General features: G+C 34.4%; 1 protein-coding gene across 1 annotated transcript; it reads left to right on the top strand.

Moving 5' to 3' along the window:
- Window positions 1-2,271: 2,271 nt before the first annotated feature.
- Window positions 2,272-2,705, top strand: LOC133331821 (uncharacterized). The gene is made up of 3 exons (XM_061540196.1): window positions 2,272-2,356; window positions 2,410-2,533; window positions 2,597-2,705. Exons 1-3 carry the CDS (start codon window positions 2,272-2,274, stop codon window positions 2,703-2,705), a joined length of 318 nt encoding a protein of 105 aa, XP_061396180.1.
- The last annotated feature ends 23,503 nt before the right edge of the window (window positions 2,706-26,208 follow it).

Genomic DNA, 26,208 nt, shown 5'->3' with positions numbered 1-26,208 from the left:
AAGATGTTTCCACATCCTCGCCAATTGCGCCAACAACAAATAGGCCAAATAGCACCGTAAATGTTAGAAACTTCATCTCTAGCTGTCGACAAACAATTCGAAACTAGTAAAACAAAAAACTAGACGATCGATTTATATAAGGGTCATGATCGATTCATCATCAAAACTGGAAAAAGCCCTAGCGAATATACCTAAGTAGGGTTTCGATTGCAAGCAACATATTCAAATGTAACTAAGTTTGGTCGATATACTCCAACACACTCCAATACAGTGAAACCCCTTAAATAGGTATTTATTTTATTAGAATAGTTTCACACCTCTTTGTGGGAGCAAGGCAACCTCAGGTTATTGATTTTGTTCATTGAATTAAGATGTCACTGTACGAGAACCACAAAAACTAGTTCTTTTTTATATCTATCTCCGATATAATTTATTAATTAGCACATGTCCACGACTTCGTTAGCGGAAAGCTGATCTTCAAAACAAAAACACATTAAATTTTATGGTTCAAAAAATAAATATTAATATTAATACAGGAATATAACATTAAATAAATTAACATAATTGGATAAAATGGAATTTGTAAATATGTACTATGAAAGATCGTTAGCTAAGAGAACATTTGTTCCATAAGCCAAGCCGAGAAAAAGATTTCCAGGCGCGTTGGGCTTGGGCATAGCTCTTCCAATTTGAAAGACCATGTTCCGAAATGTTGTCTTCCTAATGATTTTTCCATCGAATTCGTGGTTTTCCCCTTCTGCGTGAACCATCAATTGGCTCCCTTTCATATGCCATTTGACCTGGGTCATCCCCATCCATAGTCGCTGCAGCTCGATGCGTCTGACTATGTCAATGTCCGAGAATAGATGGTACAACTCATGGTTCATTCGACGGCTTCTGATCCATACAACAGCACGGGTGGTATTAGTAGTGTCCAATAGAGTGTGAGTTTGGTGACAGTTGGCCATGTTTTTGAATTGCTTACTCAGACCATAGTAACATTTGTTGGCCAACACTATTCTTCTCCGAATTTCAAAACTGATTTCATAAGTTTTATTTATGGCGGTACCGAGGCGGTATATAAAATCCTTCATCACCTCGAGCCTGTATTTTTAAAGTTCCACAGTTGGTCCGAGTCTACTGGACGTCTTGCGCGTGGATACAATCAGCTTGGTATTCACGCCATTCACTGCCAGTCCCACTTTGGCAGACTCCTTTTCAATTTGTTCACAGGTGGATGTGACCGCTCACAATGTTCAACCCATTATATCGATGTCATCGGCGTAGGCGAGTAACATGTGTTGTTTGGTGTACAGAGTGTAGTTTCTGTTGCATCTCGTATGACCTTTTCCAGCAAGATGCTAAAAAGGTCTCAAGACAAACTGTCACCTTGTCGGTATTGAGGAGCTTCGAAAGGTGTTTTCCGGCTTTAACATCTTACCTTGTGGTAGTTTAAATTATCCTACATAACCGTAATAAATTTGCAGGAATGCCAAATGCAAATATGGCTTAAATCAACTCTGAGCGGTTTGAGATGTCGAATGCGGTTTTATATGCGACGAATAGGTGGCATGTGTCCATGTGCTTTACGTGGATTTCCAGGATTTAGGGCAGTGAGGAAATTTGGTGGATTTGCCAGGTCTGAAGGTGCATTGGTATGGTCCAATAATATCATTGACTATTGACTTTAGCCGTTCACACAGCACGCTGGATAGCACATCATATGCGATGGGAAGCAGACAAATTCCTCTATAGTTGTCACATATCGTCCGTTTTTGTGCACGTCAGCATCCTGTGTGCTATGGTTGCAATCATTGGGAATGCATTCCTCTAGACAAGTTGTACTAATATGTTGGTGCATGCTCTTCATTATTTTTCGGACGATTAATTGATATTATGACCTCATCTTTGTAAGGTCTATACCGTCATATCGTTTTGGTTCTGTGGTATCTTCCTCACCGTTACTATTTGATACCGCTAAATATTCTCCAAGCTCGGAATATAGATCCGTAGATCTATATCAGATCAGTGGTAGTTGTACGACCCGATTATAATTTTTTGCTCACAGTTTTGATTTGTTTTATATTTATTTATTCAGTGTATATTGCCGCACTATGACAAGTTAAACCAACCTACATATGAATTATACCAACAAATCTGGCTTCATCTGACTTAATCTACAATTTCGCTGATAAGCTAAATTATAGTTTGAAGAAAATCCTATTAGTTCATCATAAATAGTTTTGCATTGTCTACTTACCCAGCAGCAACATGAAATATTTTATTTTAATTTTTATATTACAACTAACCGCCACAACTTTTGCAGCTGAAATTGCTGGCTATTTTACAGATCCAGGTAATGTCGGCGACAATTTTTTATTAACAACTATAACAAAATTTTGTATTTAGACTTCCCTGGTGCCTGTGTCTATGATGATATGATAATATGGCCAGATGATGTGGGGCATTCAACAAGCGGCAAATGTGAACGACTCTATTGTCTGAATGAGGAGGGTTATGGGAAACTGTTGAGGTTTGTGATATGATTGAAATTTTATTTGATAAATTGTAAATTTATGTTTGTTCAATTTTTCAGTTGTGGTGTCCAAAAAGCTCCTGCTGCATGTTGGTTGGGTAATGTGATTAAACCAGAATCTAATTATCCGGATTGTTGTAAAAGAGAAATTGTTTGTCCGGAAAAGTGAAAACAGAAACGCTATACTAAACTTTAAAGGGAGAGAGAGAGGGTACTAAGACCCAAACACGTGGACCTAAAGGGGTAGCTGTTAAATATCAAATTATAATATTATTAGAGTATATAGGAGTCATAGTTGAATTCTGAATTGCCGTTTAATTTTGTTTTTTAGAAATTTAAATTTCTCAGCCTGTGTTTTTCTATCTGAGTTATGCTTATTATTTGTAATACAAAACTCAATACCGCCATTATTGTTCATATACAAAATATAATTTATTTTCTACCAAAAAAATACTATGCAAACTCAATTTCGTATTAAAACTATTAAATTTTGTTATATCTGAAAAAAAATAATAATCCACCTATATGTGAGTTTGAGTGTGTGTGAATAAAACAAAATATATAACACCATGTCATACATTCAATTTAAGCACCAATTCTCTTTATGATACTCCAACAAATAAAAAACCAAATTGAAATTTAAGCCACTTCAATAACTGCTCTGAAAATCGACCAACACTGTGAAATTGAAAAAAAAAGAAAAAGCGTAAACCTAAATCTATATCTAAAATTCTAATACAGAATTTAAAATTAAACAAAAATATCAGGTCGAGTGAATGTATGGAGTGGTGATTGCAATAAAGTGATTCATTGTATAACCGTAACTCAAAACTGTTATATACGTTGAAAGTTCGGCATACATATATATTTTTTGTGGAAAATCATTGAATGTTTCTTTTTATATAAAAAGGGGTTATTTGAAAGGAAATATATTTATTTTAAGCATTGATTTCGATAAAAATTATAGTCAACGAAATTTTGACATCCTTATGATCGGACGGGTCCTACTTGAGGTAAACATTCAAAATAAGTCAAATCAATCGGAATTTTATATGAGCGCTATATTATAGATATTCAGGCTACAGAAACTCAGGTTTGGAAACAATGTACTCAGGTTTGGGACAATGTAAAAATATGGACTTATATTGACAATGTTTAGGCTTGGTAGAAATAATATGTTGTACAGAGTTTGGTTAAAATGGGAAGAATTTGAACTAAGTTTGAAAGAAATATTACGATGTGCAAAGTTTGGATGAAATCGGTTACTCCCTTCGAGATTTATCTTGCGCACCAGCTAGACAGTCAGACAGACTTTTGTAAATCGACACGAGTTTGGTCCAAAGAATGTATATCCTTTGTTTGGACCAAATCCGGAACTTTAGGATAGGCATTTTAACAAAGCATCGTTAAAGCGGTGCCTCTAAATATATTTACAAGCATATTTTCATTTTCAAGAACCTGGAATTAATTTGGAAAAAGGGAAGGACCTCTTCGGTATTTAAACCTTTAAAATATTAACCAGTAAGGAAAGTAGTAAAGTCGTCCGACTTTATGATACCCTTCACCACTACGGGTGTATTAAACGAATACTTCCTAACAGAAGGGCCATCAGCATGAAATTGGATGAACTAAAATATGTGACCTTTATCTAAATGTGAACCGACTTAGATCAATCCATAAGCATGTCGTTCGTTTGTTACAATGGAATTATGTAAATCGATTTAAAGCAAGTATCAAAATGCTAATTTTTGTACGTTGTACAAAATTCCATGTCAATATTACAAACATGAGGAGTTTGGTGCACAATTTACTTAAAATCGTATAAAAATAGGTATAGAAGCTATACCCAAATATGAACCGATTTCAACGAAACTTGTCACAGGTTAGGTTATACTAATTTCAGCAGGGTTTATTCCCAATGACCATATTTCGAGTCCTACTTAAAATCGGGCAAACATATGTATGGGAGCTATATCTAAATCTGAACCGATTTTCAATAAATTTTACACACATCATTTTAGACTCAATTCAGTACGCTATGCCAAATTTCGTGCAAATCGGGAGATATATAGGAACTTTGCCATACCATTTACCTAAAATCGGGCGAAACTATATATGGAAGCTATACCTAAATCTGAACCGATTTTCACGAAACTTAGTACACGTCATTCTAGTCAATCAAATGATTTTTAAGGACTTTGGTGCACCATTTACCTAAAATCGGGCGAAACAATATATGGGAGTTATATCTAAATCTGATCCAATTTTCAAGATATTTTACACATCCTTCTAGACTCTACAGTACGCTATGTCGAATTTGTTGGGTTCGTCCTTGGGCAAAATAAGTGAGCTGTGCCAAATTTTCATCTAAATCAAATCATAAATGCGACCTGTACCTTGTTCACAAAAATACATGGACGGACGGACAGACGGACATGCGTAAATCGACTCAGAAAGTGATTCTATGCATATTCTCAAAAGGGACCATGGGTCTATCTCGATTTCTTTTGCCTGTTACAAACATATGCACAAAGACATAATACCCTGTACCACAGTGTGGTGAAGGATATAAAAATTGGGCTGGTCTTTTATATGGGGGTTATATCAAAACATGGACCTACAATGATCATTTTCTGCGCAGATTTTTCAAATCAAATTTTAGCAGACAGATCAAGAATATATACTTTATTGGGTTTCCGACGAATCATCGAGGTGTTGCAAACGGAATAACAAAATTAATATACACTCTCCCCCTTATGGTATAACAAATAAACCAATTTTTTGATATCATAATATTCCTTCCAAACCAATATCGAGTTCAAAGACGGATGCCGTATAACTTTTTTTCAAAAATAAACATATCGTGGTAGTTTTTCAGTTTGAATCGGGTAATTTATTCGGTTCTGACAAAAAAGCATAAAATCAAAATTCAGTTTGAATTAAATAATAATGTATTAAAAACGAAATTGAATCAATTTGTGCTTGGACAAAATTTAAGCAAGCAGGAAGGCTCTAAAGGTTCTATTTTGATTCTATTAGATAGATTTTAAAAGTCGGTTGTCGTTTATTGTTGAACTGGAAATTTTTAATACCTTTGTGTTTTTTTGGTTGAAATTTGTTTAAAAATGAAAGGTTTATAACATTGATTTTATTATATTTTTTATGGTTGAATTAGAATAAAAACGTCTGCTTTAAGTTAATGTGAAGTTAGAATTTGATGTAGTGTTAGATCTAGACTTAAGGCAGATTCTAATTCAATCATAAAATTCCGTGAAGATGATTGCCGATGATAGTCAAAATATCGTAAATAAAATCAAAATAAAACCCGTTGTTTTTAAAGATCTTCAGCCAAAACAAACATCAAAAGAATTTCATTAAAATAAAATGTGTCTGTTTTCACTTTTTGACTTACTACCAAAAAAATATACAAATGTCTATAGCACACCTATAAAACAGCAAATGATCAATGATTATGAAAAACAAAAATTATCATACAAAATAATTTTGGATAAATATTCCATGAATAATTCAGTGATTTCTCGAATTATTAATCGGTTTTATGCTACTAGATCAGTAGTCAATATTAATCACGGAGGAAGGCTGCAAAAGAACAACAGATAAGTGAAAAACACCCATTTAGGAGTTCAACAGAATTGATGAGAATATTGTCGTTGGATGTAATCGCAATAACATAGCGTAGACGAAATTGTGAAATCTCACTTAAAAAAAAATCTCATTTCCTGAAAAAAACGGAAATTGGAATCTGACTCAGGGGAAAAATATAATGTTTTCGAATGAAAATATTTAAGGCTCAGACACGAACAAGTTTCCATTGAGAAGGCCTCAGACCTCAGACAAGGATACTTTGTAGCATGGAGGTGTGGCAATAATGATATTGGAATGTTTTTCTTTTTATGGAGTTTGATCTATTTACGAGCTTTATGAAGTAATGAATTGGATTGTCTATAAAAATGTATTGAAAATGGCATGATTGCATTCGCTGAAGAAAATATAACCTCAACCATACACCAAAACATATCAAAGACAGGTTGCAGGAGTCAAAAATCAGGGATTTATAATGGCCACCACAATCATCAGATCTTCATCTTCTTCTTCATAGATAGCAAACTCAAAAGAGATTTACAAACAAACAGACTAACCCCTTCCCAATGGATCAGACGGCGAGGAATTGTAAACTCAAGGATCAAATTGAGCACTTTATTCTTTCTCAATTTTACATACTGACTGGCAAAAGTAATTATAGGTCTATGTCATTTCCTTTTTTGTATTACAAACAATGACATAATACCCTGTACATAGTCCATATTCCCTTTCGTTTTAAAACTTGGCTTTAATTTTCTAAATTTGGAATTGGGCGATTGGAGATATATCCTCCGTTATTCCATTGTGGATAGACCGACACAGAGCTGATTTCCTGGATCGCAATATACTGTCAGATATGACTAGCCTCAGTAATATTTTTATACCCTACACAACTATGTTGTCAGGGTATTATAGCTTTGTGCAGCCCCAAAAGTATACCGATCGTCATATCTCGACTAGCTGAGTTGATCTAGACATGTGTGTCCGTCCGTCCGTCCGTCTGTCCGTCTGTCCATTATAATTTGTAAACACGATACAGGCCACAGTTATGGACCAATCTTCACGAAATTTTGCATGAGGGATGGGTTCAGGCCAATGAAGACCCCTATTGTTTTTGGTAAAGATCGGTTAATATTTAGGGGATGAAATGGACCAAATACTAAATTTTTGTCGGGTTTTCTGGTCGCTCCAGAGGCCGCAATTATGGCCCGAACATCGTGAAATTTTACATGGAGATGCGGATTGGGCCAAAGATTAAGCATGCCTATTTTGATAAGGATTGGTCAATATTTAGCGGGTCAAATGGACGCTGACTTTTGTGTGAAAAATTACAAAATTTGTATTCTATGATGTATATATTTACTCCTGAAGGACCTAGACCCGAGAAGTTGACCGTATGTTGAAGAGGAGTGGTTGACCTTTAAATTGATACCAATTATATTGTCGTATGTACTCAGATGTGGGAGTTATACGTAAATATTTACAGGTGCTTACGTATTCACATATTATTTAGGCCACATTATATAGGCCACAATTGAAAGCCCAACATCACAACATAACCCACGGTAAAGAGAATCTGGACAAGTACAGTCCCCGTCTACTGAATAATAGAATTAGATCGCGAAATATTGGCAAAGCTCTGAATATAGAACCATAGAAAGTTAGGTTTTCGTGGAAGTTGTGTAGGGTATCATATGGTCGGCCCCGTCCGACTATACTGCTCCGCTCACTGGTTTAAAACTTTCTTCGAAAACTCATTCAAGCATTTCATTGCCCACCACGAATCTTGCTGAAGAAGAACCGCGTTTTATTGACCCGATCTTTACGACTTTGGCTTCCAATTTTCAAGCTGGAAGGTGAGCTGTGCGTCCAGGATTCAGTATATGAGCACAATATTCCGCAATTTGAGAATGTTGTACGAAATTCGATATTTTGGAAGAGTAGAAATGGGCCTACCGAAGACTAGCAATTTTAGTCCTCGTAAATTTTAGCCCGAAAGGCAAAAGGAAAGGAGACAGATCCAGAGTTCCTTTTGAGATTATGCATAGAATCACTTTCTGAGTCGATTTATTCATGTCCATGGAGTTCTAAATTGAGTCTAGAATGATGTGGGCTAAGTTTCGTGAAAATCGGTTCAGATTTAGATATAGCTCCCATATAAATTTTCGTCCGATTTTATGTAAATGGTGCACAAAAGCCCCTATATTTGATTCGATTTGCACGAAATTTGGCATGGAGTACCAAATTGAGTCTAGAATAATGAGCGCTAATTTTCGATCAGTATACCAAATTATGCTATTATTTTACTTAAAAATACAATTTCCTCTACAACCCTATTTAGAAATTTGAAAATTCTAATACAAGTTGTTTGGTGGTTATCTGTCAATGTGTGCGTGTGCTTTTTTTTGCATCTCAACTCCATTTCATTATCAATTCAAAATGCAATTTGTTAGTCTCACTTTGGTTTCTTGTTACACAGCTACAGTTTTTATGCCGTTCAGCATATTTTTTTCCTCAATACTTTTTTAGCTTATTGTCAAAATATTGTTTTTTTATTGTTGGTTACTTGCGTCCACGTTGTTGTTTTTGTTGTTTATTTATGCATTCATTCATTCACTCACTGCGTTTTGAACTGCAATTGAATGTACTTTTTTTCTGGACATGGTTGGTGTTGGCCAACAACTACTACCATTCATTCGCCTAGTTGTTTTTGTTGTTGTCGTATTTATAAACACATCATCTCATCACTTGATATGGTTGCTTGTGTTGCACAAATAAACTTTCGCATATATACAAACATATTTATTAATATTGATAAATGTATGGCAATACATTGCTTTTTTGTTTTTTTTTTTTTTTTTTGTTGTTGGTGTTTTGTTTCGTTTGATTACTTGTGTCACATGACAAATAAGTGCTGAGAATTTTTTGGGACCAGGGGTTTTTTATTTGGTTAGGTTGTGGGACAGTGTTTGATAGTTACACATTTTTTCAGGTTTCCGTTAATCGGGGAAGTATTTCTAATGAAAACTAAATCCGAACCCGATCCTGGTGTCCATAATAGATACAAATTGTATTTTCTGTAAAGAAAGAACAAAAATTAGTAGGCATCGACTATGTGGAACTCTTTACCGATGTGGGTGTATACAACAAGTGAAGAGGAACTTTTGGGTCAATAAAAAGACGTTCAGTGGTTAGTGCACTGCGAACCCTATAACTGTAGCACCCAAATTTAGATATTTTCGGAAGTTGGCTTACGTTATTAACCAATTTCGCTGTATTTTTATACCCTACACAACTATGTTGTCAGGGTATTATAGCTTTGTGCAGCCCCTAAAGTTTGTAACGCCTCGAAATATTGGTCCTAGACCCACCTTTAAGTATACCGATCGTCATATCTCGACTAGCTGAGTCGATCTAGATATGTGTGTCCGTCCGTCCGTCCGTCTGTCCATTATAATTTGTAAACACGATACAGGCCACAGTTATGGACCAATCTTCACGAAATGTTGCATGTAGGATGGGTTCTGGCGAATGAAGACCCCTATTGTTTTTGGTAAAGATCGGTTAATATTTAGGGGATGAAATGGACCAAATACTAAATTTTTGTCGGTTTTTCTGGCCGCTCCAGAGGCCACAGTTATGGTCCGAACATCGTTACATGGAGAAGGGGATCGGGCCTTAGAATAAGCATGCCTGTTTTGATAAAGATCGGTCAATATTTAGTGGGTCAAATGGGCCCTGACTTTTGTGTCAAAAATTACAAAATTTTTATTCTGGGATGTATATACTTGCTCCTGAAGGACATATACTCGAGATGTTGATAGTTTGTCCAAGATGAGTTGTTGACCTTCAAATTGATACCAATTTTATGGCTGTATGTACTCCGATGCGGGAGTTATACGTAATTAATTAAAGGTGACTATCTGCATATTATTACTATTACTCTATTAGAGAACGGAAATGTCGCGCTGGTCGCTTTGAAATTGTACATGAAGTTCCGATTTTGGTCAAGGACGATGCTCATAGTTTTCGGTGAAGTTGAGATTTCATTCAAGGGGTGCAATGAACCGAAAATTTTAATTTTGTCAGATTTTCTAGTCGCTCTAGAGGCAATTATTATATGCAGAACATCACATATTTTACAAGGTGAAGGGGATCTGGCTAAATACTTAGAGCGGCTGTTTAGATGATGATCGGTCAATTTTCCGAGGGTCAAATCAACCAAAACTTAAAGTGACCAATTTTTTATTTTATTGCGTAAAAATTTACTTCAAGAAAAAACCTTTTGGAAAATATGCAAAACTTAAAAAGAGGAGTTGTTGATCTATAATCGGTAAATAGGGTGCAATATCACGAAATATTGCCCAGGCTCAGAATATAGAACCGCCGAAAGTGTGCTTTTCGTGGTAGTTGTGTAGGGTATCATATGGTCGGCCCCGTCCGACTATACTGCTCCGCTCACTGGTTATATTTCTCATTGGGTCGAAAATCTAAAATTAATTTCCGGTTAGGCCGCATATTATGGTATTTTGAACATATATTTTAACCGAATTGGCTCCAGTTTGATATTCTGAGTTATCATTGTATGTCAAACCTTATGGTATAGCCCCATATAATGGTATCCCAAATTTTGTTTGGTTTTTTTTCAATCAAATTGGCTGTAATTATATAATTTTTGGATTTCATTGGGTGGAAAAATGTCTATAGTCTCCATATAATGTTATCGCCAAATTTTCGTTGTTTTTTTTTTTTTATTCGGAAATATTTTTCAACCGATTCAGCTCTAATTTGATGTTTTGAGTTATTCAGCCAATTGAAAAGCTGCCTACTAAAAATTATAAATATTGGTCGTTCCAAGGGTATAGAAGTTCCTAGAAGCATTTTACAAGCGAATTTCGAAGTGACTGTAATTTGTCATTTCTAGACACTGCTTAGTAAAAAACTTCTTGACTTAAAATTTTGTTTCTGCATGTCCTCCATACAAGGACCAAGCGTCATTTAAGGAATGTTCAAGGTCCGAGTCAAATTTCTCAAATGTGGAGGCTGTAAAATGTCCGGCCCTGTCGAATTTAAGAATTTTATATGGTTTTCATGCGCCACTTTTTATACTCCTAGTATATTGGACCAAATCCGTTTTAGACAACTTGGAGAAAATGGAAGGATTTGATTGCTTCAACAGTCTCTTCTGGCGATAGAAATATGCGACTACGTATTTTTTCCTGATGTGAGAGAATAGAGAATAGTCAGGGCTGTACGGCGGATGACCCGTCAATTCCACGTTTTGGCGGGTCAAAAGGCGCTGATTACATAGTTTGCGATCTAGTCTCTCTATAATTCTAGGACCTCAGTATTTCCTACGAAATCATTTAGACTTCCCTCCTCATGGCAGTAAGTATTGCAACCGCTGAACGGCAGCATAGAAAACCAGTAAGTACGGGGCCGACTATATGATACCCTTCACCACTATGGGTATATTAAACAGGACTACCGGGCACCATTTACATAAAATCCGACGGAACTATATATGGGAGCTATACCTAAATCAGGACCGATTTTCTCGAAACTTGGCAGACATCATTCTAGGCTCAATTCAGTACGTTATACCAAATTTCGTGCAAATCGAATGGTATATAGGGACTTTGGTGCACCATTTACATAAAATCCGACGGAACTATATATGGGAGCTATATCTAAATCAGGACCGATTTTCTCGAAACTTGGCTGACATCACTCTAGGCTCAATTCAGTACGTTATCCCAAATTTCGTGCAAATCGAAGGATATATAGGGGCTTTGGTGCACCATTTACATAAAATCCGACGGAACTATATATGGGAGCTATATCTAAATCAGGACCGATTTTCTCGAAACTTGGCAGACATCATTCTAGGCTCAATTCAGTACGTTATACCAAATTTCGTGCAAATCGAAAGATATATACGGACTTTTGTGCACCATTTACCTTAAATCGGACGAAACTATATATGGGAGCTATATCTAAATCTGGACCGATTTTCACGAAACTTGGCAGACATCATTCTAGACCTTAATGATTAGGCTGTACTAAATTTCGTGCAAATCGAAAGATATATAGGGACCGTTTACATGAAATCGATTAAATATATATATGGGAGCTATATCTAAATCTGAACCGATTTTTCCCAATGGAAGGGATTTGATTGCTTCAACAGTCTCTTCTGGCGATAGAAATATGCGACTACGTATTTTTTCCTGATGTGAGAGAATAGAGAATAGTCAGGGCTGTACGGCGGATGACCCGTCAATTCCACGTTTTGGCGGGTCAAAAGGCGCTGATTACATAGTTTGCGATCTAGTCTCTCTATAATTCTAGGACCTCAGTATTTCCTACGAAATCATTTAGACTTCCCTCCTCATGGCAGTAAGTATTGCAACCGCTGAACGGCAGCATAGAAAACCAGTAAGTACGGGGCCGACTATATGATACCCTTCACCACTATGGGTATATTAAACAGGACTACCGGGCACCATTTACATAAAATCCGACGGAACTATATATGGGAGCTATACCTAAATCAGGACCGATTTTCTCGAAACTTGGCAGACATCATTCTAGGCTCAATTCAGTACGTTATACCAAATTTCGTGCAAATCGAATGGTATATAGGGACTTTGGTGCACCATTTACATAAAATCCGACGGAACTATATATGGGAGCTATATCTAAATCAGGACCGATTTTCTCGAAACTTGGCTGACATCACTCTAGGCTCAATTCAGTACGTTATCCCAAATTTCGTGCAAATCGAAGGATATATAGGGGCTTTGGTGCACCATTTACATAAAATCCGACGGAACTATATATGGGAGCTATATCTAAATCAGGACCGATTTTCTCGAAACTTGGCAGACATCATTCTAGGCTCAATTCAGTACGTTATACCAAATTTCGTGCAAATCGAAAGATATGTACGGACTTTTGTGCACCATTTACCTTAAATCGGACGAAACTATATATGGGAGCTATATCTAAATCTGGACCGATTTTCACGAAACTTGGCAGACATCATTCTAGACCTTAATGATTAGGCTGTACTAAATTTCGTGCAAATCGAAAGATATATAGGGACCGTTTACATGAAATCGATTAAATATATATATGGGAGCTATATCTAAATCTGAACCGATTTTTCCCAATTTCAATAGGGTTCGTCCTTGGGCCGAATAAGTGACTTGTGCCAAATTTCATCCAAATCGGATCATAAATGCGACCTGTACTTTGTTTACAATTTAACATCTACAGACGGACGGACGGACGGACATGCATAAATCGACTCAGAAAGTGATTCTATGCATATTCTCAAAAGGAACCATGTGTCTATCTCGTTTCCTTTTGCCTGTTACAAACATATGCACAAAGACATAATACCCTGTACCACAGTGTGGGGAAGGGTATAATGATCCACTGTTTCAATGACTTCCTGCTCAGTCAATATTGAAGAAATTTGTTTGCAGGTAGAGTTGTCATATGTCAGTCTGTAAATTCTGTAAATTTCTAGTTTTGAAGAAATAAAATATTTTTGATCTTTCAGGTCCCCTTATATTGCAAAGGATTGTGTAGATCTCGTTCGGCTATAACACGGCTATGAGGGTTATTGTTTTAGTTGATATCCATCCCTTGGGATATTGCCTAGTCTAGAATCTAAAAGTGATCAGTCCAGATACCCAGTTGTACTTCTAGACTTCTGAAGTATTACTGATTAAATGTAAGTCCACGGCTCTTCTATAGAGTCTTAATTCCTCCCATTTTGATAGCTGAACGTAATCTAAATTGTCACACAGTTTTATTAAATTCCCCAATTTAACGAAATTTAGGAATGTGAATATTGCGAAGAAGTGAATATGTTTGTAGAGTTCCTACCCAATGATAGCCCAACATACAAAATTACAGTTTAAACCAGTGAGCGGAACAGTATAGTTTGACGGGCCGACCATATGATACCCTACACAACTACGACTTAAAATTAACTTTCCATATTTCGCGATATTCGCACCCTATTAACCGATTAGAGGCCAGCAGCTCCTCCATAAGATTAAATTTTTTTCACTATACACACACACAAAAGTCTTGCTTCATTTGGCCCGATTAATATTGATCGATACTTATTCAAGCTGTCATTCTAATAAGTTGGTCAGATCACCCATCCCGCGGAAAATTGCTGATGTTTGGCTGATAACTGTGACGTTTAGAAATCCTGACAAAAATAAAGTTTTCGGTAGAATTTCAAAGCGATTGGAGTGACAATTGCGACCTCTAGAATTAAAGGCAATCTGTATTTAAGTAGGGGAGACTGGGGCACCTTCGGCACTTTTTTTTTAGAGCTCTATATCTCAGTACTTATTCAACATATATAACAACTTTATGGCTGATTTTTGTCCTCTGACACTTAATTATAAAAAATAGTACCAAAAAGATATAAAAAATAGTATTAGTTAAAAAAATGTTACAGTTTTTTGAAAAAAGTCAAATTCGCCGAATGTGCCCCAACCCGGGGTAGCTTCGGCATTTGAGGGGCACATTCGGCACCATAGTCATAGCCGGGTAATTGTCATCGTTATCAGTCTGGTTGAAATTCTGATCCTCTAAAGGCTCTATTAGGTTTTAATACGCCACACAATGTTTGAATTATAATGCTTTATTTTCGAGCGGCGGACGTTTACATCTCAAGGTCGCACACACCATCAGAAATAGGGGTTTTCTACCGCATTTTCGTCAATACAAGCACGTTTGATCTTATATATGCAATTTCGAACCATATTAAAGGATTAGTTTTAAAAACAAACTCAAAAACCTTTTACGGAAATAATATTGCACAATCTGTATATGGCCGAATGTGCCCCACTTTAAAATGTCGAATGTACCCCGAATGTAATTTTCATAGTTTTTTTTTTTAATTTTTTTCGATGAAATTTGTAAAAACATTATATTTTTAAATATTTTTATAATAATACACATCGTAGTTAACCACTTTTTAATAATATTGTCTTAAAAATTTTAAAAGTTTTATCACGAAATACTTACGAAATGGAATTGAAATATTACAGAAACATCTATAAAAATACAAAAACCTATGTATCTAAATAAGCTTATTAGCTAGAAATTTCAAACTTTGTGTCAGTTATTTATTTCGATATTCGATACCTATGTATCGAAACTAGTGATGTACGGTGAGAACTTCATATCGAAAACGCGATTGCCGAAGGTGCCCCGATGTCGAAGGTGCCCCAGTCTCCCCTATAACTCCCCATCCGAATACACACAAAAATATAATTCGCATTTATTGGAATGTCGACCTGGATATACTGTCAACTTATCCGGTCTATGTCCTTTAGAAGAAAAATATATACGCCATAGTGGGCAAATTATGTAATTTTCACACAAAAGTGTTGGTACATTTGATCCTTTGAATATCGACCGATCGTTGACCGGATCCTTCCTTGTCTAACATTTCGAGGTATTCGGGTCATAATTGTAACTCACCTATGTATTCACAGCTATTAAAAAAATCGTGACGATTGGACCATAACTGTGCTGTAGCGTGTTTAAAAATTATAATGGACAGACGACCGGATAGACACACATGTCCCGAACGACTCAACTAGTCGAGATATGACGATCGATATACTAAAAGAGGCCATAGAAAGCTATAATACCCTGACACCATATTGGTATAGGGTATATAAATAGTGCCAAAAATATCGACTACATATATGGGGTTGGACCGATATATCCCATTTTAAATACCAACATTCTAGGAGTACTAACAATGTATAAATTGATGATTCGATTTGTTTCGCGTTTTCTCAAATTATTTCAAATTACTTCGGTTTTGGAACACTGTGCAATGTTTTTTTGCAATTACCAAAAGTTTCATAAAAATATAAACAACAACAAAAAGTATTTTGATGGGTATTTTGCCAACCATAAAAGTAGATTTAAGCTTCAATATAAAACATTTTGTATTTTCGTCATGGAGATTTTCTCGTTTGACATTGGATAATTTCGGATGCAACGATCGAACAAAAAACCGCCATATTCCTTTATTCTACAGGTCTTAACTAGACGAGTGCAAATTTCAATTACACGATAGTGGGGTTTTAATCATTTTTTCAGGATTTAAATTCATTGTCAAATAGAAAAAATAGTACAGAGGTTTATATTCAACAGGCACCAACCATATACAATGACAACAATTTTTATTTAATCTACAAACATTTGATTGGAAAATAATTTCATTGCAATTATGGCATATGAAATATTTCTTATCAGCAGCATTTGTTTTGGGGTTTTTTCTTTTTAATTCCAAACAAATAATAAAAAACATTTCTAAAGAATATTAATTGAATCTATATTCAATTTTAGTAGATTACAAGTATTTCTACTGCGAAGATGAATAGAATATTTTTATACGCCATAATTTCTATTTTGTTTTCTTGCATGGCCCTAGGCCAACAACATTTGAGATATTTCAAAAGTTATGGTAAGTGGCATAGTGATGTAATTATTTTTATTGGGATTTTTTTAAATAATTTAAAAATCTAAAAACAAAAAAATATGTTTGTTTTTTTTAGATCATCCCGGCAAATGTGTTTTCGATGATTTGGTGTTATCGCCCGGCGAAGAGGGTCAACCCAAGGGCAGCTGTTTACGTTTAGTCTGTCAACAGAGAGACGGACTGGGAACATTGAAACTGTGCGTCATTTTATTTATTTATTTGTTTTGATAGTTTTTCTTGTTTTTAAACATAAACAAATTAAAAAAAATATGTTTGTTTATTTTTTTTCAGTTGTAGCAACAATGATGGTGCCGTTAAGCCTCGTTGCCGACTTGGTGACTTAGTTAATCCGAATGGTGTATATCCTGCATGTTGTGAGAGACAAGTTATATGTGATTAAAATGAATAAATGAAATTACACTTGCACTCAATAGTACATCAATATTTTATCTGCAGTAGTCGGATCTAAGGTCGCTTAATGCTAAAAAAAAGTATAAACGCGTTGATCGTCGATCGAAAATGTGTCTAATCGAAAACTCGATTTTTAGATACTGAGTGAGAAAATCCTTTTCCTACTTTGAGTCAATTTGAGAATTTTCGCCCGTCTGAGGATTGTGTGCACGATAAATGAGCCTCCTTGAAATGTTGATTTTAGACCCCATGTTTCTTTGGACCAAATCAGTTTCATACAATTTGGAAGCGATTTGCAAATAAATATCCGTCCGTCTCTCTGGCCGGCTGGTACACACGATAAGACCAGAAGGGAGTAACTGATTTCATTCAAACTTTACACCTCACAATTATGCTAAAAATTATATCCTATTTGAACTAAACTTTGTATAAACTATTATATTTACCAAGTCTATATCAAATTCGAAGATGGGACCCATTGGCCTACTCCTTGCGGTACCTCCCCACAAATGGTAAAATTTTTCAATATTTAAAAATTCATTATAAGGCGAATGTAATATCCGATTTGAACAAAACTCGCCTATTATCTTTACCAAGCCTATATAAAGTCCGAATATGAGACCTATTGGTCCACTCCTTTTGGTACCTCCCCCACAATGGGTACAAATTTCAATATTTATACATCTAATTTCAGGCGAATATAATGTTCGATCTGAAAAGGCCAGTTCCCGCCGTTCTAGTAGATGGATTTTCACGAAGAAGATTTTATATCATCCGAAACGTAAAAAACCTTATTGATCGCGGGTACCCATATCATTCAGTTGACAGATCTAAAAATTTGGCCCGAAAAATAGGTATTTTAGAAATTTGATCGCACAAAATTCGCACCTTCGGATGAGTATTACTCTGAAGCTGTGCATACTACATACACAAAATACATATCAAATTACTCAGATTCGCGACTACAAAAATCTGATAATCGTTTTTTATAAATTCCTGTTTGCGTATTAAAACTAGAAGTAAAATTAAAAAAAAAACACTCAAAATCGAGCTTCAAAATGTCAGCATCATTTAAAGGTAGATGCAGTTAAAATTTTGAAAAATGATACATAAGTGGCTTAGAAGTGGCGAAGACCGTGAAATGAGTGGCTTAGTCACAAATCGATAGAGAACATAAAAAAACTGGTTCGCCTCAACGTATTTTTACACATTTTTTTACATTAAAGTAGACACAGCTTCCACCAAAATAAAGTTTGGAGGTCAATATCATGAACAGTTTGCAACGACAGATCAATTGACCCAAAACTATTCACTTTTTTCCATATACTTAAGTAGTTCCCGAGTTATAAAGGGGTGAACCTCCGCTTCAGCTATGTTAAAAAATTGGCAATATTGCCCATATATGTAATTGCATTATATTTCCAAAAACATTTAACTGGGAATAAAAAATAACTTGGCGGGTAATGTGGACCAGTATGTGTGGGTAATTAGGATCAGTAAGTTCATGTTTTGGAATAGCGCCCATTTAAGGGTACCGCCCCATTTGCGGTATTTTGAAGGTCCTTGCTTCATTATCCAACCGAAGCACTTGTAATTTCGCATATCGAGTTTTCAGAGGATAGAATACCTCCTCGCATATTAAATGCGCCCATGTTTCGAACTCGTCCTCGTGAAAAGGGTCCCACTTTTTTATAGTGGTCCACATTACCCGACATTGAATATTTTTATTTAAAAATAATTATCGGCTTCAAAAATGAATAAAAATTAAAAATCACTGATTGTAATTGCAGATAAACGTATATTTTTGTTAAAAAAAGAACAAGAAAACCACATAACTTCTTTATATTCGAGAAAAACAAAGTGTTCGACTATCAAATCAAACTTTTACAATCAGAGGCTACATTTTCTACTACTAAATTTTCAATATTGCAATTATTTACTAAAAACCAAGTTTGATGTTTGTTTGTTTTCACTAATTAGGAAGGAAAACATTTATCAAGGCGACATTGACATATTTCAAGCATTTTCTTAGATATGGGGGGTGGTCCACATTAGACGCCTGGTCCACATTACCCGAAGTTACTCTATATAAACGATCAACATCTCTGAAACCTACCTCTTTGTATAAAATAACAATAAAACAATCCCGAAAACCTCCACCATAGATAGATAGATAATGGGGCTCAGGGTCGGCAACAACTACTGACAAACACACACACACACCTTCTTTTACTACCCACTTTTTTACTTTTTTACATTTTTTTTATTTTTTTTTTTATTTTTTTTTTTTTTAAATAAAAAAATACACACATGCATCGCCATCTACACTTGAAAATGTGAACAGTAATACTTGGGCTATGGTCGCCATCTACACTTGAGCGTATAACAAACAGTTTATGACACTTTCACAATTATAGCACCCGTTAACTGTTATACTGTTATACTATTAATTTTCATCAATTTTTTTTATTTTTTTATTATTTTTTTTGATTTTGTTGATTTTTTCCGCGAAAATTGGATGGGAAAACAAAAAAACAACGTTTTTTGTTCACGGATAAAAAAATTTTCCGCGAAAATTTTTATTATCCGTAAATTATAGTCAAGACACCAACCTTATCCAACATTTTCGATAAAATTAAATCGTATATCGACGATATTATCGTATTTTTTGATTATTATCGTATCTTTCTTATTATTTTTTTCTCTTTCTCTCTCTGAAATGCAGTGGAATTTTTGGGAAAAGCCAGCCCTTCAGAGTGTAATAAAAATTATTCTCTCACTTGAGGAAAAACAGAAAACAGGAAACAGAAAAAACATATTCTTGATTTTTTTTCATTTTTGAAATTATTATGTCCGTCCTTCCTTGTTAAGCTAAATTTTTTGTTGATGCCCCTGGGAAATTCAGAGTTCAAAAAGAATTAGTTAGGCTGCAATAATAAATCAGCAAAAACCGATAAAAAAACTATTTGTTGAACACATTGTTACATGTTCATCATCAGAAAAATGCCGTGAATAATGAAATTGAAGGTATGTTTGGATGATATTATTTGCAATGTGAGCTTTTCTTTTTATATGCCTTTAATATGGAGTGCCTACCACCAAGTGGTGCGCCTGAGCCTTTGGCGTCTGTCTTGTCGACAAGCCCTGAATGCAGAGAAATCAATATAAACTACGCAAATATTTAAGAAGTGTTTTTTTTTTTTTTTTTTGTTAAGGACATTGGCATGACGGGGACAAACATGCCCAAACGACAGTTGGTAACCGATGATCCAGTAATACTGAAAGGCACATGATAGGAGCAACTTGGAATGGAATATATGGTAAGTGTTTATAACTTCGGCCGTAATTGATATGTGTAGGAGGCGCATATTTGACATTAACCCTGTGTAGTGAAGTTTTACATTTAGGAAAAATATTGGACAGTTCACACCCTAACCTTATAAAATTTACTTGTTTTTTGGAAAATGCATTTTTTCCAGTCTTTATTACTATTCAGGTCTTTGAAAACAATTAATATAGGCTGTTGAATGTACTAAATCCACCTTGAATACAAGTTCCACAGCGTGGGATGTGGATGTAGATCTAAAATCAACACTTGTGGAATGTGTAATGTAAAAAGTTAATAGTATATGCAAAAGGAGTGGTTGACCTTTAAATTGATACCAATTATATTGTCGTATGTACTCGGATGTGGGAGTTATACGTAAATATTTACAGGTGCTTACGTATTCACATATTATTTAGTAACCCATTACCACACTAGAGGACGAAAATATAGAGCTGATCGCTTTGAAATTTTCCATTAGATTCCAGTTATGGTCCAGGACAACGCCTATAATTTTCGGTGATGATCAGATAATAATTTTGGGATGAAGTGGACCGAAAACTTATTTTTTTTTTTGTGTTTTATTCGATTCGACCTATAGGCCACAATTGAAAGCCCAACATCACAACATAACCCACGGTAAAGAGAATCTGGACAAGTACAGTCCCCGTCTACTGAATAATAGAATTAGATCGCGAAATATTGGCAAAGCTCTGAATATAGAACCATAAAAAGTTAGGTTTTCGTGGAAGTTGTGTAGGGTATCATATGGTCGGCCCCGTCCGACTATACTGCTCCGCTCACTGGTTTAAAACTTTCTTCGAAAACTCATTCAAGCATTTCATTGCCCACCACGAATCTTGCTGAAGAAGAACCGCGTTTTATTGACCCGATCTTTACGACTTTGGCTTCCAATTTTCAAGCTGTAAAATTTATATGTTGAGTTATCATTGGGTGATCCACCTTCCTAATATAACCAATCAATATTGGTCAATATTTTACCATAGCCTACATATAATGGTACCCCAATTATTCGGTATTTTGCGGATTTGTGTCACGGTTTTCAACCAAATTAGTATTTTGAACAATCATTTGCCATCAAATCTTCCTACCAAATATTATCAATATTTGTCCTTCTCAGTTTTTTTATTATTTTATTTGGGGATTGACGGCTCGTTTTTCAGCCGAATTGTATTGTATAGTATTGGGAATTCAAATTATGTAACAAATCTTTGAGCCAAAAATTAATAATATTGACACATTTATTTGGATACCCTTCATTATTCTGTATTTTGTTGATTATGGACCCGTTTTTTTAACGAATGTGCTTTCATTTGTCTTAAATTTATTACAACATTTTCGTGGCATAATCAGTCATATCTCTAAAGTCCTGAAGAATTACAGGTGTTTTATATGTACACCTCATGTAAAAGTTATGAAATGTTCAGGCCGGCCAAACTTAACGAAAGTTTTACTAGTTTTTTACTAAAATCACATATATACCTTCGACATATTATCTAAAAGCTTCCAAAGTACGAATTTTTAATATATTACTCAAATAATTGTGTTTTTAATGTTCCATTTATTTTGTTAAAAGAGAAAAAAACGTAACCCACACGCGCGTTTAACAAAAATGTAAACAAACTGATTATATGTGTTTACGATAAAATTGTTTTTGTTGTAAAATTAAAACGGTAAAATCTACAGCCACCAAATTTTTTAGAGATGGTGTATATTATCGAGCACTATTGATCTATCGAATAAAACGAAAATCGATTATTGTGAGGGTTACGTTTTTTTTTTTGGCGAATATGGCTCGATATGTTCGGCTACATACGAGTTAAATAATATTTTATTTATAAAAAGTACAAGTGTTTCTACATTTTTGTCCAGAATTTAATGGTGGGCCACGTCTAGTACGGCGAGATGCAATAAAGGCAGTTTCATCCAATGACTCTGGGTGTATCAAAGAGACAAGTTCATCCGATGGTGCATTCTCATCACTAGTAAGAATTTATACTTTATTATACATCATAACTAAACAATTTTTGTTTATTATTTACCGTATAGCGCTATAAGGTTTGGAAACGACACAGCTGATTATGGCGAAAAGAAATATGGCGAATATAAAGTGTACCTTAAAACGAAATAAGTAAATTTTTAATATTATAAACAAATATTTTTTTTTTGGGAATTACCTTCATAGTGGGCGTTAATGTCTGTGTGCTCTCTTTGATAGTCAGAATAAACCTAAAAATATTTAGCAAAAACCTTGCTTAAATATACATTTTTGGTACAGAATTTATGATTGTGTCTTTATTATCAACGAACATAGGAATTGATTTTTTCGTAATATAAACGGGTTCATATCGAACGTGGCTATTGAATAATTTAACACATTATTATTATCGTTAGTAATCTATTTATATATACAAACGAGTTGCGTTATTATAGACTGACTGGTCATCTTATTAACAAAATGGAATACGACGCAAAAGGTGGTAAATTGCTCAAACTTGAAACACATTTTCCTCGAAGCAGTAATGACGGGCACGACAACTCAAAAAGTAGTAATCCAATCCCACGTTTCTCTGGGAGTGTATAGCTCTCGTATGAACTAGAATAAAGCCAATCGGTGGAGATCGTTCTTATTTTTTAACATAGTAAGTGGTCAAAAATAGCCGAATTTCCTAAACTGATTTTCAAAGGTCCCTCATTTTGTTAATTTTTGAGCGAAGTCAATAATCCTAGTTCATACGAGAGCCAGGCATGCACTCATTCTAACACGCTGTGTTACGGTGGAGACAGAATTCTGATATTTCGTACTAAGTTTTTTTTATTAAAAACTATGTTTTACGCATTTGGTATTATGCCTTTGTCCATGGTTCCTTTTCAGAATATGCATAGAATCACTTTCTGAGTCTGTCCGTCTGTTGGTGTTAAATTGTAAATAAAGTACAGGTCGCATTTATGATCCGAATTGGATGAAATTTGACACAAATTGGAGAAAATTGATTTGAGTCTAGAACGACTTGTCTTGAGTTTCGAGAAAACCTGATAAGATTTAGATACAGCTCCCATATATATTTGCGTCCGATTTAATGCAAATGGTCTACCAAAGTCCCAATATATCTTTCGATTTGCGCGAAATTTGGCACAGCGTACTGAAATAGGTCTTGAATAATGTGTGTTAAGTTTCGTGAAAATCGGTTCAGATTTAGATATAGCTCCCATATATAGTTTCGTCCGATTTTAGGTAAATGGTGCACCAAAGTCCCTGAAAATCATTCGATTTGCACGAATTTTGGCATAGCGTATATTGTATTAATTTGAAAATAATATTTTTCTAACAATTTAAGAGATATTTGAGAAAATATTTGAAATTCCATTAAAAGTGATTTAAAAAAAATGCAGGTAATGTGGCATACCACATGATGTTAATGTGGTATAGTATATTTTTCACTTCCAATTGATATCTTATATAATTTATTGTTTTTAATGAATGCGAATTAGCTCGAGATTTATGTATGTTAAGATTTTTAACGGATACGTTGAGTGGAAGTTTAATTTTTTATTATATAATAATGGCATACACATGGCAATAATATTTAATTTTTGTATGGAGAAGTTGTTAAAACTCATAGCCTTTGTTTTTCATCCTTGTGATACATGGTAGACTCCCGTAAAGTACAAATAGTATAGTAATGAGACTTTGTCTAGTGCTGTTTTTTTAATGCAGATTCAAGGTATACCACATTACCTGCACTTGTGTTTACTGAAGAAAAGTCTAGTTTTTTTTTCCTAAATTGGTGATTATGTGATGCAATCGCGCATATTATTTGATATTTAGTTCATACTTATTATTTTAATGCTTTAGTAATAACGATTAAAATTACGTCCGTAAAACAAAAAAAAATATTTTTAAACTTCAACCGAACGAAAAAAGTCAATTTCATGAAAAGTTTAATTTTTGTTACTGATTCTCAACGTGATTTAAATAAAATAAGCAGATCATTGCTATCTTAGTTATTCTAAAATTTTCAGTTTACATACAAAAGTGACTATACCACATTACCAACATATACCACATTTGCATCACCTCCTCTATAAATTAATCTCTGGCAAGTTTGCTTCAAATCGGTTCATATATAAATCGTAGCTTCCATATATAATTTCGACTTATTTATGTTAATTGTACACCAAATAAATAATCAATAGGTGTCTGATTGAGATTAAATTTAAAAAAAAAAATTACATATTTAAGTTCGTTCAATTTCATGTCAAAATTCCTTCAAAAAGGCGACGTCTTTTCGAATACAAATGTAGAATATACCCAAAGTGGTATCGCTTCGCTTCTTCAAATTATGATCGCAAAACTGTGAACTAAGATATGGAACAAAAAAAAAATTAAATAAACATGGACATATGTTCGGCTAGATACGAGTTAAATAATATTTTATTTATAAAAAAAATACAATATTTTTCACATTTTTTTAACGAGGGGTCATGCTTTTTAGTACAGGTCCAGGACTTATTAATGGTGGGCCACGTCTGATACGGTGAGATGCAATAAAGGCAGTTTTATCCAATGACTCTGGGTGTATTAAAGAGACAAGTTGATCCGATAGGGCATTTTCATTACTAGTTAAGAATTTATAATTTATTATACATCATAACTAAACATTTTTTGTTTATTATTTACCGAATATCGCTATAAGGTTTGGAAACGGCACAGCTGATTATGGCGAAAAGAAATATGGCGAATATAAAGTGTACCTTAAAACGAAATAGAAATAAGTAAATTGTTGATATTATACAAAAATGTTTTTTATGGTATTACCTTCATAGTGGGCGTTGATGTCGGTGTGCTCTCTTTGATAGTCAGAATAAAACTAAAAATATTTAGCAAAAACATTGCTTAAATATACATTTTTGGTACAGAATTTATTTATGATTGTGTTTTTAATTATTCGAATAGATGTTTTTTTATTATCAACGAACATAGGTGGAATTATTTGAATTTTTCCATATTATAAACTGGTTCATATCGAACGTTGCCATTGAATAATTTAACACATTGTTATTACCATTAGTAATCTATTTATATATAAAGGAGTTACATTATTCAAGACGGACTGGTCATCTTATTAACAAAATGGAATACGACGCAAAAGGTGGTAAATTGCACTTAAAGGTACTAACAAGTAGGGGAGACTGGGTCACCATCAGTGTTGCCAAAACATTGTTGAGGAAAAATGCTAGATTTTGTTGAAAAAAATGATAGAAAGTGATACAAATTTTAAAAAAGTGCCAGAAAAAAGTGCTAACATTTTATAGAACAAAATTGTTAATATTTAATAATGAAACATTATTCAGAGATCCCATTTATTCTTAACGGCTATTCGTTGTCGATTTAGCCATGTCCGTCCGATTGAGGTCGCAATATTGATGATAGAGCCTTGGAATTTTGCACATACATTGCTACTACTCCTATGAGATTTGGTATTGGAAATGGAATATATCGGTATATCGGAACATCATATAATGATAACCCAATATATGTTTTTTTAAGCTTTTATGCACATTTTCAACCTAAATTACTGTAATTTTGTATTTTGGGTTCTCTCTGGATATACAGTCTTCTTACTATAACTTATCAATATTGGTCCACTTTTAAGGGTAGCCCTCACTAGGGATAAGTAAATCGACTTTCAACTAATCGATTAATCGACTTTTTGTATTGGAAAGTCTAAAAGTCGATTTTCTTCATAAATACTTGGTGTATTATCAAAAAACCGA

Source organism: Musca vetustissima, unplaced genomic scaffold (assembly GCF_032173495.1).
Source record: "Musca vetustissima isolate MV318-11 ecotype Yass unplaced genomic scaffold, APGP_CSIRO_Mvet_v1 utg26353, whole genome shotgun sequence".
Classification (NCBI taxonomy): domain Eukaryota; kingdom Metazoa; phylum Arthropoda; class Insecta; order Diptera; family Muscidae; genus Musca; species Musca vetustissima.
This window is presented reverse-complemented; position numbering and strand designations above follow the sequence as displayed.